A 13,417-nucleotide genomic window follows, 5' to 3' on the forward strand; every position below is an offset into this window, starting at 1 on the left:
GGAATACGTGTCTTATGATTACCAGTGTTTGCAGCAGGTTACGAGCAATAGACTTATGCAAACATAAGAAACAAAATTACACTTAAAACAATTAGCTCATAAGGTATGAACAAATCTCAAAAGTTCTTCTGTAGAATTATGTTACGCAGAATTAAGTTATGCTTAAGTAGAAAAACAGGGATCATAAAAAGGTATTACCAGGCACCATATTTTTTGGCAACTGTGTGCATCTACAAAAGGTAAACCATGTCATGCTAAGTATATGCTAACTGAACAGCTGCCCACAATTTTGCCTTAAATGCAGAAACAGTAGTGAAACAGAGTGGACAATAACTCACCTGTGGGTTCTTCAGCTTTGTTATCACCTTCCAGGCTTCATTTAATATTTGAAGGCGATCATTTTCAGGAGGATCAGCCAATGCCAAGTTTAATCCCAAGGAGCGAAAGAGGAGATGCTGAAAGTTAATGAGAAATTTTAAATCAAAAACAGAAGATGCATGTCTGTCCAACACTGCTCTAGCAGGTACACTGTGCAGAAAGATCTCTTGGCTCAAACCACCTTTTACTTAAACAATGTGCAAGTTATGTAGGCAACTAAGAGTATAAAGAACTCCGTCAGACAACAAACAGGAATTGTTACAAATTATATACAGAAAGTTACCTTTGGGAATCCAGATTCATCACACTCTTTAATCATGGCAATGAAGTCCATAGATCTTGCAGCAATAAACTCTGCTCTGAATGCTGACATTACTGAATTCAACAGCAGAGCACTACAATGAACATAACACAAATCAATACAGCTCAACATAACAAAAATTTGGTTGTCCCTTCATTTACATCAATCTGAACTTCTCAGACTAACAACTGTCCAGCATCTATTCTAAATTTAAAAAAGGGGATAAGGAAGAAAAAAACCTCACAAATCGAGCTTGCATTGATGAAGATTAATAGTGCATAAGCAAACCAAGAAAATATTAAGCCATCAGATACAGAAAAGGTAACTCAGCCTGTAGAATCCTTGTTCCACACAGGGTTTTTTGAAGCCAGCATTTTATCAGGTATTTACTAGAAAGATCAAGTAAACCAGGAGCAGCTGACACATTTAGAAGCTTAGTCTCTTTTTAACTACAGTTCAGAAGTATACTTTGGGAGGGCAAATCTCATTGAAGTTTTTGTCACTGAATTGAAATACACTGATCTCAAAGGTTTTTTCCAACCTAAATGATTCTATATATGCATTATAAAAGTCCAATTTCTAGCAGCTGCATTGTTAGGATTAAAATAAATCCAGTCACTATGACATATTTAGACATTTAGGAGTAATCATTCAGACCCGTATCTGTATTACTATCAAACCAAAGTTACTGATGGAAGAGTGAACTCACTGCATTACTGTGTATAACCCAGTTTACTGATACCATTATGCAAACATAAGAAACAAAATCTAGGATCATCCAAAAGGCAATTCCTCTGGGCAAACTCGGCCATGAGTTAGCACAGAAGCTGCCTCATAAAACACTGTGTCCTTCACTAGGCTGAAACAGACAGTTGAATATAGGGCACTTTACCTTGAGGGAAATTCTATGGAGTGCTTAAAATAGCCCAGCATCCTCTGTGTTCCTGACTGAGCATTAGTGGTCCCATCGCAATTTGACTGGAATTTGCATTTTATCATTAGACAAGTACTTCCAGTTCACTAGGTATATGCTTTGCAATACAGAGAAGCAGGCTGTCACTTCTCACTTAGATGGCTACAACGTAGTTCATGGAACATGCTGAGGTTATTTAAAGATTTATATACTGATGCCTCTTGCTTTGTAGTATTTTGACAGTCATGAGAAGACATAAAACCACAGAACTCCACTTTAAAGGGAAACTACAATGCTTTATACAGCATCTAAGACAGATTATTCAACTTCCCAATAAAAAAAGGCATGTCCCAAAAACATTTCTTCAAAAAAAAAAACCTTATTATACTCAACGTTTTGTCCTAAGCACCTACTCCACCTTTAAAACAAGAAATGCTAAAAGGTGATTTAAAAATAAGTTCCACAAAACAAATTAATACCTATACAAACCAATCAATATAGCAGAGCACAGGGATTACTTTTACCCATATTATACACTCTGATACAGTAACATCTTCACACCACGTTTTTAAAATCACGTTTTCCCTGCACTCCTTAGTTGTCACAGAACGCTAATACTGGCAGTTCTCATCTAAGTGATGAACATATTTTAGCTCCTCAGCCACTGCAGAATTGGACTGTGCAAAGCACATCAGCAAAAAAAATAGGTAGCCAAAACCTTTTACAGAGCTCAGCCTACCTACCCAATAAAATTAATTCAGATTAGCTCACAAGCAGGCCAGATTGCACTCACACAGCTCAGAAAGTACATACAAAACTTTCAGACCATCTTCCTGAAGTACTTGCTAAAGGTGGTCAGTCTGCACAGCCTTCTAGGAGACATTTGGGATACTAATTTCAATGCTGAAAAAGGCAGTCGCTTAAATATTACCATCTTCCAAATGTGTCAGCTGTTTACCATTTCCCTTGCAAAACGTATGTATGGGCTGAATGTAGCCAGTGGAGACCAGGGAGAAAGCAGGCAAGGAAAACAGATTAAAATGAAGCACAACCAGGAATCACAGACACGGCTGATGGAGAACACATTACCCATCCTAAACCTTGGCTAAGGAGCCAAAACGCAGCAACCAATTAATTAATTTAACTTTTGCTCTACCAAGTAATCTACCATATTTTAGATTTCACCTCTGGAAATTAATGTTCATAACCATGATTTAGTAAACTACTAGGAGAACAACAGCTATACTATGCATCCGAACAGTGTTTTCAAAAGGGAGAGAGAATTTTATTACAGGGACTCACAGCTATTACAGACTCATGTCTTCCACATTGTGCAATACTTACTTGTTCCCCAATTTTTTGCATCTCTCCATCATCTCAGTAAGCAGAACCTGGAAGAATTACTTATTAAAATTAGTAAGTAGAGACTCTGCAAATAAATTCAGCTTTAATTACTGTAAAGAAGTCTACTAAAAGCTGGTTTAATTACCTACCTAATATATTCCAATAATCCTGTCTTACTCTGTATTTACAACACAAGAAAACAATGGTGTAGTACAACATAAAGCACACCCACTGGAATAGGTACAGTGGCATTTTAACCAAACACACCATTTTATGGAAGTCAAATCTGCAATCCTTCAGCCATGTCATTTCTCCAAGTAATTACTTTTTGCCAGCCAGATCAATTATCTCTGGCAGGAGAAGTGAAGATTACCAACTCTCTGACACAGAGTGCAAAACAGACTGACTGAGATTAAAAGATCTTGTTGACTATGTCAAGCAATTACAAAGCTAAAGTTTACTCAAATCATTTTTATATCTGTATGACAGAAGAAACTACTGAATTCAGGAAATGAAGATTAAACTAGCTAAAGGACAGCAAGAAACAAACAGGAATACTGCCTATGAAATTAAAGTGGTCTAACCTGAGCTTTGTGGAAATGAACATTCTTCCTGTATAGAAGAGAGAAACAGGCAGCCGTATCTAAGCTCTTTACACTTGCATTCACACTCACGTAAGTACTGACTGAAGGGGTTTTTTAATAGGCAAAATTAACTTTTCACCCTAACACTTCCTTCAGTGTCAGGCATTACGACGTTTACTTACTTCAGGAGCATGGTAGGCAATACACTGTAAAATCCAGTCTATAGCAGGAGAATACAGAGTCAAATACAAAGGAATCTCCACACATTGCACTACCAGCTGATTCTGAACCGTATCCCCATGAATCTGTTGACGTAAAGGACAAAAACATGTTGCTGTGAGAAAGTATTTAGTAGGAAATATGACAAACTGGACCAAGTTTGTGTATGAATGGAAACGACAACAGAAAAGATCACAAAGATACACAGATACTCTGAAACATTCCTTGCATAATGGGGAAAAAATGTCAAGCTCAAAATATTTATCATTAGAAGTATGGAAATATGCTGAATAGAACAGTTTCAGCTTACCAGAATGTATGTAAAATGTCCCAAACTATATCGGGGTACAGGAACATCCCTAAATCTATATTTAAGAACCTCAAAGATTTTAAAAAAGTATGCGGTAGTTTAAGGAATGTATTTGTGTGATTTTGCAAATAAAACCCCTACTTGCTTACTTGTTTAAATGTCAGAAGAAAGTCAAAGAAATTTTTGTTAAGGCTTTCTTTGAGCTGTGGTGCCACTTCCATCCCAACCTGTATCAAAAGAAAAAGAAAGACTTAATCTGCATCTATCACCTACAATTCTCCTTCAACTGTAAAACAAAAATGCATTTTTTCCATAGGACTACACCTAGCCACACACATCAACTCAACAAACAGCACTGAATCACATTCTTTTGACTTATTATTTCCTTGCTTACTATTATAGTCACGTCCACTAACAACTACCCTGAGGTAGTTACAGCTGTGTTCAAACATGCTTCTCCTAACATCACCTCCAAGTATCTTGTAAGCAGCAGGGAAATCAGTGTCCACCCCAGTGCCTGCACTGCAACAGCCTATACTCATTGTATGCAGGGAGCCTACAGTGAAGAACATTTAAAAGTCAAAGTTCAGAAAATTGCCTTAAATCATGTGTATTTATTCTGTGGCCAGAAAGAAGCAAGCATCCCAAAGGAAAATATAAATATACAGGTAGATATAGATAAAATATTGATGAATAATACAAGGTGATGTGCAAATGAAAGGCCTATGCAGTGAAGCTGGAACTGCAAAGCAAATGAATCCATACAGGACTGTTTTCAATAACAGATAAAAAGTATCAAAAAAAAAGTGGCATATTACTAAAGAAAAGAGAAAGATGCAGAAGTAAATGAGAAGTTAGCAACAGATCAGGCTTCAAAACACACACACAAACTCACTCATCTCAACAGCTTAAAGTTCCCCTCTTCAAACAAACCCAAGGGTCTGAGCCTTCAAGCTTATGCAATTCTAGCTGACTACATCACAAGGCAGAGGTACCATGCACCTGTAGAAGAATGGCTGCAGAAGCGTGGCCTTAGAATCTCTGAAGATCTGCACAATCCAGGCCTGGTATTAGAATAGGCCTGTAATCAGAATTATACTGAAGTTGCTGTGCTGAAGTTAACAAGAAAGGTAGCCTTGAGCTGTTCTTGAATCCTGAGACCAAGTAATTATGTTGTGCCAACAGGCTGTGGCTGTAACAAGCTACAGCTGCTGGGAAAGCAGGTGCAGGGCCAAGCAAGATAGGGACCGGTATGGGAAAATAGGGAGTAACAAACTACAAGGCTGAAACACAGCAACACAATTAGCTACATGGATAGAATGCTTATTTTAGTCATGATAATTAGGGGTGTGAGAACCACGTGCGTTTAGAGACTACTAACCAATTATATTTCTGCTTTATGAATATGCATGTGTATCGGTTTTATATAAGTAGTGTTAGAAACTAATAAAGTTGAGCAAGATGCATAACTCATATTGAGCGTCTTCGTGACTCCGGCGAACCCTTCTTCCAACATGCACCAACCCAAGCCAGTCATGTATCACATGTGACTACAGAGAAATGCATCACCTTGCTGTGTAAAGATCTGGTCCTTTGCTTTCACGAAAGTCTTTATTCCCACATTTTATTACCATGTTTCTTTACACATTTATATCAATACCACAGGTTTCTGATTCCAGAATTTGTAATTTTTAAAAATATATTTTCATTATCTTCATTGTGAAAGTATTAATATAATAATGTCAGTAGCTGGAATACAGCAGATTAAATGCCTTCCATTCCAGTAAGTTTTCTTATTTTAAACAGAAGTCAGGATTTTAACAGCTAGTATTTTATACCAAAAATTTTTCACTATTTTATGTGATCACCTTTGCAGACAAAAAGGAGCACACTAAGTATTTCCTTACTACATTAACTGCCATTATTATTACTAGAGTATTAGCCTTAACCTCTCTACCGTTATGCATCTCCTTCAGCTGTATCAGGAGCAGTAAAAGGTGGACTATGCAGCATCCAAATAATTTCCTAAAAAACCTTCAGAAACCTTGCACTATGTAGCAGGAATGCTTAGCCTATGACAAAAATGCAGGCATTAATGTATTTCAAGAGTCAAATAAACTAGGCAGCTCATCTACCCGAGTAAACCAGAGGTTAGCAATTACTTGCAGATGCAGGAATTCATATGGACACCCCTGAACAGTATACCAAAAGCATCTGGACATTTCATTCAAACGTAACAGATATATCAACACTGAACAAACTCATCACATTTCCTAATGGCAGCTGATTCCATGCAAGTATTGCTCATTAGCAGCCCTACCATTTTCCAATTATAGCTGATACCTTTGCCGCTACTAAAAAATGTATTTCACAAGTATTTTTCCAGTATTGATGACTTTTTGAATCACGTTAGGGTCTCTTCTTGGGTAAGTTTATCTTGGCTGAGCTGTCACAGTAACTGCAGGAGTAGTTGAGGATAAGAACATAGCCATGCTGTGCAGTCAGACAAAAATCCACTGTCTGAACACTTTACCAAGTGGCTCCTCTGGCAAGGAGCTTGCCAGCCCTCTGCCTGCCGCTTATACTCTAGCAGTAGAAGGAGGAAGATAAACATAGCGAAAGGCATACATTAACTACGAAAAGCAGCACCTATCAATCAGACAATAGCATGTAGTCTCAAAGTCCAAACTCTCCTTCCACTTAGCTCTCTAACATTTTATCCTACCTGAAGATGAAAAACTGGCATAAGCAACACATAAAATTAATTTCACTTATTATAAACACTTAAAGAAAGATTCCCCCATTACTAAAACAAAAGAGAAATTTTTTTTTTATTGTTGGAAGGAAGAGACAGGCTGCTCTCTACTTGAGATAAAAACAGTATTTAAAATAAAATTTCCTTTAGTGGCAGAGCGAGCTGCAGTAAATCTTTGATATAGATCTCTAGTGTTAAATGATGGCCTACCCTGCAAAGGTATGCTCTTGCATAGACTGCAACCAGCGGATCTCCAATTCCTCTAATCATAGACGTTAAACGTGGGAGACATTCCGAAATCCCCCTGTTAAGGTTTTTCAGAAACGAAAATGAGATTTAACAATTGAAAACAGCATTGTATCACCTACAGATAACTTCAGCAGCTGCCTTGTAGATTGACAATTGAGCGCGAGCTATAGAAACTCCTACCAAAGCAGCAGTGTATTAGCACAAAATTCTATTTCAGAAGTAAAATTTTGTATGTACAGCAACACATACCCTATATTCAAATTGCAGTATTTGTCATTAGGAGTAGTGCAGACAGCCAGGTTGGATGCTTGACTTGTAAAAGACGAGCACAACTAAAAAGCTGCCCTCTATTTTGCAGGAACAGGGGAGCTTTTTAGGGCTATAATTCAATGTGAGAAAAGCAGCCGCCTGAAGCGGAACTGGCAGAGCTCCTTGTATGTCTCATTTTCCCACAGGTCCTTTTTGACAGAGCTGTACTAGTGCCTGGAGATGAGGCCCATCAATTCCAGTAAAAGAACTGCTTTTTAGGGATAATGAAGTTGTCACTATAGTAGCAGTTTGGCTTACAACACTCGTTTCAAAATATAACTGAAAAAGGAGGAGTACACGTGAAGGAACATTTTCAGCTCAGTAACTGACACTGTTTGGCAACATATGAAGCTTATACCAAGATTTTCAATAGATAATGGCTCATTGCTCATAAATTGTTTCTCCAACTCAGTCTCTAGCAATTGACAGACACATCAACATTTTCCTTTCAGTTTTCTATCCTGTATTTTTGCCTCACTCCTCATCTCAACAGTCTTCCTTTCACCTCCACCATCTGAAACCACTGTTTTTTAATTTGCAAACTTCCGATGTCACAATTATACATATATTCCAAAACTGCAAGCATTACTGCATTTCAAATTGTATGACAGTCTGCCTTGACTTTTTCCATGGCATCTCACTAAAAACTCCAAAACCTCTCAGTACTGCTTCTTCTCAGATATATTGAGATCATATCCACCATTAACCACAGAACTTGCACATTAACTCTGTAAATTAGTTTTTAAGTCTGGTCATTCACTTCCTTCCCATACTTAACATTTACTCTTACGTTTTGGATAGGAACTTATTGCACTTCAGTATTGCTGCTTCCACGTAACTAAAATGAAGCCAAGTTAAGGACCAAAACTAAGATAGGTGCCATTTAAAAACATGAAAATAAACTTACATACCGAATACATATTGAACAAACTATTTCAAGGCCTTCTGTATTAAATCCCACTACACTTTGTTGAATTTTACAATCTACCTACAAGATTTTTATTGTTTCAAAAGTTTTCACACATCAACTCTACTTTATCACTGCCCCGCTGGTCATAGCCAACAATTCAGCATTCAGTTTACTATGAAACATGACTCAAAGTTAAATTAAAAACATACAGCCTGAAACAAACAAATCAAAGTTAGTATAAACATGAGATCCTGTGGGTTTTATTGAAACAAACAGTTCATTTTTGGAAATGTCTATGAAAAACCTGCAGACACACTCCGAGAGTCTCACTTGACAAGGATACAATCTCGGAATGAGTTCTCTGATTGAAGCAATCTTGAAAAACCAGTTCAAGCAAGTTTCTTTAGCTGTATCGTTAACAATCTCTGGAGAAAAATTATCTGGGAGAAAAAACAACAACCCAGAAATAGTTACACTCCTAGAAACAAGTTACTTTTCATTCTAGGTTTAAAACTGTATTCTTTCCTTTCAACAAGAAATTAGGCACACCATAATAAACTCAAGCAGTATGTTTGCTTCTCAGCTCTGCTGTGCAGCAGTAAGAGCTGAGCTTCCATCTCGTACTAAGTACCGCTTCAGAAGCTAATCTGAAGCTAAGCCAAAGCTAATCTCAGATCTGCTACTCAGAAATCTAAATTCTGCCTCCCCCCAAAAGAAGAAACTGAAGAAAAAGAAAAAAAAGGAATATATAACAAATACATGTATATAAATCCGTAACAAATGCATACATATAAAATAAATTTAAGTACTCAAATTCTCTGCTTTAAAAGGCTAATACAATTTTAAAAGAGTATTATTTAAAACTGTATTGCAAAAAGTAGGAAATACTAAACACTGACAAACAGTTGTTTTAGTACGCGAAACATCTAACACCACTGCACAGTTCTCTCCTTGTGAGCCCTGGGACTATTTGTGTCAGCTGCCAGCAGGAAAAAGATGACACCCCAGCAGAACAGATGGGTTAGGGGGACAGAGCTGTGGTTGGGGGGTGCACAGTTGCATGGCGAACTGCTTCCTCTTTGTCTAGATTGCCTGGAACAGAAGGTAAAAACAGGCTCCTTGGATCAGCTCAGGTCTGAGGCAAGATGGTTGGAAAGGCTGGATCTCTCTTCTCTCAATGATAAAGCTCGACAAGCAGCTCCTGCTGTGAATGTCTGCTTATAACTCCTTGCGAAAGCTGTAAAATACCAGTGCTCTCCCATCCCTGCCCCTAGAAGGTGAGAAGCTCCTGCTCCCTAAGTTTCCAATTTCTAAGACTAGAGAAGCCACACACTAGATGCTGGCTGAGTACAGGAAGATGTTCTTTCTCATCTAGCACCACAGGAGTTCTCATCCAACTTTGTTTTGCTTGGCTCCCAAGGGACAAGCATGGAGATGGAGGTTGGGCCTGAAACCTCCAGGGTTCATACTGCCCTGCATGGCAAGCACAGCACAGATTTTCCTTCTCCCTCCCACTTTTATAGCTGCTTGGGAAGTTCCCACCAGCAATGCCTCCGGCAGCTGTACTGCTGCAGCATGAGCTCAGCTCTCCGGAACAGAGGTAACTGTGCCCAGTAATCGTGACATGCGATGGGAACTGTCTGCCTTCATTAATGTTTATAAGAACAGTTTGCCAGATCTGCAACAACCAAATTTACCTTAAGTGTTTTCTGTAAGTTTATTTTAGATTCAAATATTTGTTGGTTCCAAGCTTCTGGCTCAAATCCTATGGATTTAACTACAACCTAATGGTACTGTTGCACTGCCAACTACAGAGTAAGAAAGTTTCATATTTCAAGGACATGCACTTAATACAGTCCAAATTGCAAGGAAACGTCTTTATTTCCATGGAATGTTTCAATGCCTTCCTAAAAAGGTTCTTCCATATGCATTTGTATTGTAAATGTCAAATTAGACTTATTGTGTTTAAACTTTAAGCTACTTTAACCTACTAAAATATAATATTTTCAGAAAAGACCATACACTAACAAAAGAAGGAAAAAAGTCTTCATCTAATTTGGCCATTCATGTTTAATTCTTCCTCTGCTTATCTATCATTCTTTTGATTTCAAGTCTCAGGAAGATACAGTTTGTGTTTAGTAACATCAAAGCCACAAGCGCACTTTATTATACCTTAGGTATATTCTTCACAATTAAAATGTAAACTTGCATAAACACTGTGAATGGTTGGAAGCTATAAGCAATTACTTTTACTCTACTAAAACCTAAAAATTACTAGATTCAGATCAGAACTTTTTCCATAGGAGATACACTAGCATGGGTCCTGTTTAACCTTTACATTTGTTCAGACATTATTTTTTTCAAGGAGCACAGTAGAACAAATATGAAGTTACCTGGCAAAGAGACACGATTGTCCATGCACATTGACAGAATTCTTTCATACACTAGTTTCCCTGTTTTTAACAACAACAACAAAAAAAAGAGAAAGATCATTTATAACAAACTAAAGAACTGTAGAACACAAAATGTTGATACAAAGGTTCCCTCTCCAACATATGTTGAAATTAGCTGGAAAAATCTTCCCAGAACACTAACATGATGGTGCCCTCTAGTGAGCCTCAAATGTTAAGTCTGAATTTAACACCGCACACCATGAAAAATGTTATCTGGTTCCCTTAAGTGCAGAGGTAGCATGCAGATAGATTCCTCCCAGGCCAGGGGAGGACAGCTGGTGTCCTGCCTTTGCTGAGTTTGGCCATTATGTTATCTTCAGCAACTTGCAGTAAGTAGGAAAGAGCACAAAGAGGAAGCAACACCTGAAAACACAACTGAATCTACGTCATAGCACATCCTGCTAACCATCACAATACCCTTCAACTTCGAATGTCGTCCTAAATCTTTCCGTAAGTTGGCAGAAAAACAAGAGAATCACATGAAGTGGATGACAATTACACTTAAAGGATCATTTAAAAATTATCAAAATAAATTTAAAAAATTAACTACATTCTGATCACTTTGCAGTCCCTATTTGGCTAAAGAAAACTTTCTGACTTCAATTCTTCAAAAATAAATAGAATGAAATACTTAGTCAAGAGGCTGCCAAAACCAAAATATTGTCATAACAATGACAGTGTGTTTTAAATTTCAAAATGTAGAGCTCATGACTTTTCACAAGGTTTTGTTCTAGATATTCACTAATATAAAAAGCATAGGACTACAAAATGAAATATTTTTATTTTAAATACTTCACTCATAAGAGTTTTTGAACAATTACATACCACTGATGTCCAAATGTTTATGGTGGAAATATTCCATGTTAAAACTGAAAGTTCTTTCAACACTTTTTAGATAACTTTGATGTTTTCTTATATTATAAAAAAATTAATTTCATCTCATGAAAAATTTTGTAGTAAGTCTGACACATTACTTACCAAAAGTATCAAGGATATCTGTAATTAAAACAAATTTACTTGGATAAAACTGGATTACTGTTGTGTCTGAAAGAAGCTTAGAACACTAGAAGAGAAAAGAAAAAAGAAACATTCTTAGGGGCCAATGCAAGTTTATGTGCTTACTCCAGGCAGGCTGGAACAGATGAATACCTACAGATGGAAAGAACCAACATGAACTATCCAGCAAAAAGCACAAGAACCTCTAACATAACACATCATGGCACTCTTTGTATTTTTCAGGTTATTCTTCATTTCCAGCAGAGCTAGTCACAGACCTGTTTTTCCTTTATACAAGGTGATCTACAATGCAAAATATCAGCTGACTCTGCAGACCTGTGCATTTGTTCAGACAAAACAAATTCTGTCCCAGAAAAAGCATAAAAAGGCACTTTTTTCTAAAACAACCTTTTTAAAGAGCATTTTTCAGTTTCTCACCATCTCTCTAAGCATCTGTATCAAACACAAGATTTGATGTATACTAAATTAGGAAGCAATTTTAGAAGTTTAGCTAATGAGCTTTACAACACATCTTTGTGGCTCACATAACTAGTTCAAACATTCTGGAAACAGGCCAGCTGATCCACAGCCAGCCCCAGGGAGGAATGTGTAACCAGTCACCACCCACAAGCACCCAACAGAATCGCAGCAGTTGGACGATCAGATCATGATGGCTGGTACAAAGTCACATCTGAAAGCATATTAACCAGTTTGGTTCTAGTACTGTTGAATGTTCAGCCCAGGTAGGAACATGTCCATTTGTGATGTGAATTCAAAATACACACTGAGGAATGAAGATTTCTTAAGATATTAATAATTAAGCTATAGTTTGTTTTCCAAGATGGTGCAAAACCTGCAGACTAAATTGGAGTAAAAAACTTTGGCAGAAGTTTATTCACAAAAAAATCAACTTCCACCTCAAGAAAACAGTCAAACGACTGCCTGGGGAGAGAAATTCACCTTCTTCCTACCTAAGCCAAATGCAGCCTTTGACCTCTGGCCTCTATTTAAGACTGACAAGTCCAGTATTCCCTGTGATCTCTGTTCCTTCTCTCTCTATCAGAAGAGAGTTCTTCAATCTCAATGGAATAAATGAAGTCCAAGTCTTCACTACATTTCAAAAATCCAGGATGCAATCCAATACCTGACAAGACTGCTTTGTTTAAACAAAGAAATAACATTTGAACACGCTTAAATGAGGGGCATGCTTAGTCTTTTTGCTTTATTCATCAGGGAGGAACACTGAGCCCTGGGGAACACCACCTGTGACCAGCCCAGCCACCAGCAGGATGCGACTCCATCCACCACCACCACACTTTGGCCTCGGCCGTCCAGCCAGTTATTTACCCAGCATAGAGTACGCCCATCCGAGCCACGAGCAGCCAGTTTCTCCAGGAGGTGCCATGGGAGGTGGTGTCAAAGGCTTTACTAACATCTAGGTAGACATCTACAGCCTTGCCCTCATCCAGTCAGCAGGTCACCTTGTCATAGAAGGAGATCAGGTTGGCCCAGCAGGACCTGCCTTTCATAGCCCCGCGCTGGCTGGGCCTGATCCCCAGCTGTCCTGCACGTGCCATGTGATGGCACTCAGGGTGACCTGCTCTGTCACCTTCCCTAGCACCGAGGTCAGGCTGGCAGGGCTGTAGTTCCACAGATCCTCCTTCCTGCCCCTCTTGTAGATGGGCATCACATCATC

At 38.1% G+C, this 13,417-nt stretch overlaps 1 protein-coding gene across 3 annotated transcripts in view; it reads right to left on the reverse strand.

Moving 5' to 3' along the window:
- VPS35L (VPS35 endosomal protein sorting factor like) overlaps window positions 1–13,417 on the reverse strand; it is a 56,705-nt gene that overhangs the window by 32,973 nt on the left and 10,315 nt on the right. For 2 of the 3 annotated variants that reach the window (XM_080386660.1, XM_080386662.1), the window contains exons 8-17: window positions 11,704–11,788; window positions 10,666–10,725; window positions 8,616–8,712; window positions 8,153–8,200; window positions 7,015–7,108; window positions 4,199–4,276; window positions 3,703–3,825; window positions 2,937–2,983; window positions 662–773; window positions 339–455 (exon numbers count right to left, since the gene is read on the reverse strand). In XM_080386660.1, the coding sequence (XP_080242786.1) occupies window positions 339–455; window positions 662–773; window positions 2,937–2,983; window positions 3,703–3,825; window positions 4,199–4,276; window positions 7,015–7,108; window positions 8,153–8,200; window positions 8,616–8,712; window positions 10,666–10,725; window positions 11,704–11,788 (861 nt within the window). The remainder of the gene's footprint in view (window positions 1–338; window positions 456–661; window positions 774–2,936; window positions 2,984–3,702; window positions 3,826–4,198; window positions 4,277–7,014; window positions 7,109–8,152; window positions 8,201–8,615; window positions 8,713–10,665; window positions 10,726–11,703; window positions 11,789–13,417) is intronic. The other variant, XM_080386661.1, reaches the window with a different exon arrangement.

The sequence above is a fragment of the Falco punctatus genome, assembly GCF_963210335.1.
Source record: "Falco punctatus genome assembly, chromosome: 4".
NCBI classification, from domain to species: domain Eukaryota; kingdom Metazoa; phylum Chordata; class Aves; order Falconiformes; family Falconidae; genus Falco; species Falco punctatus.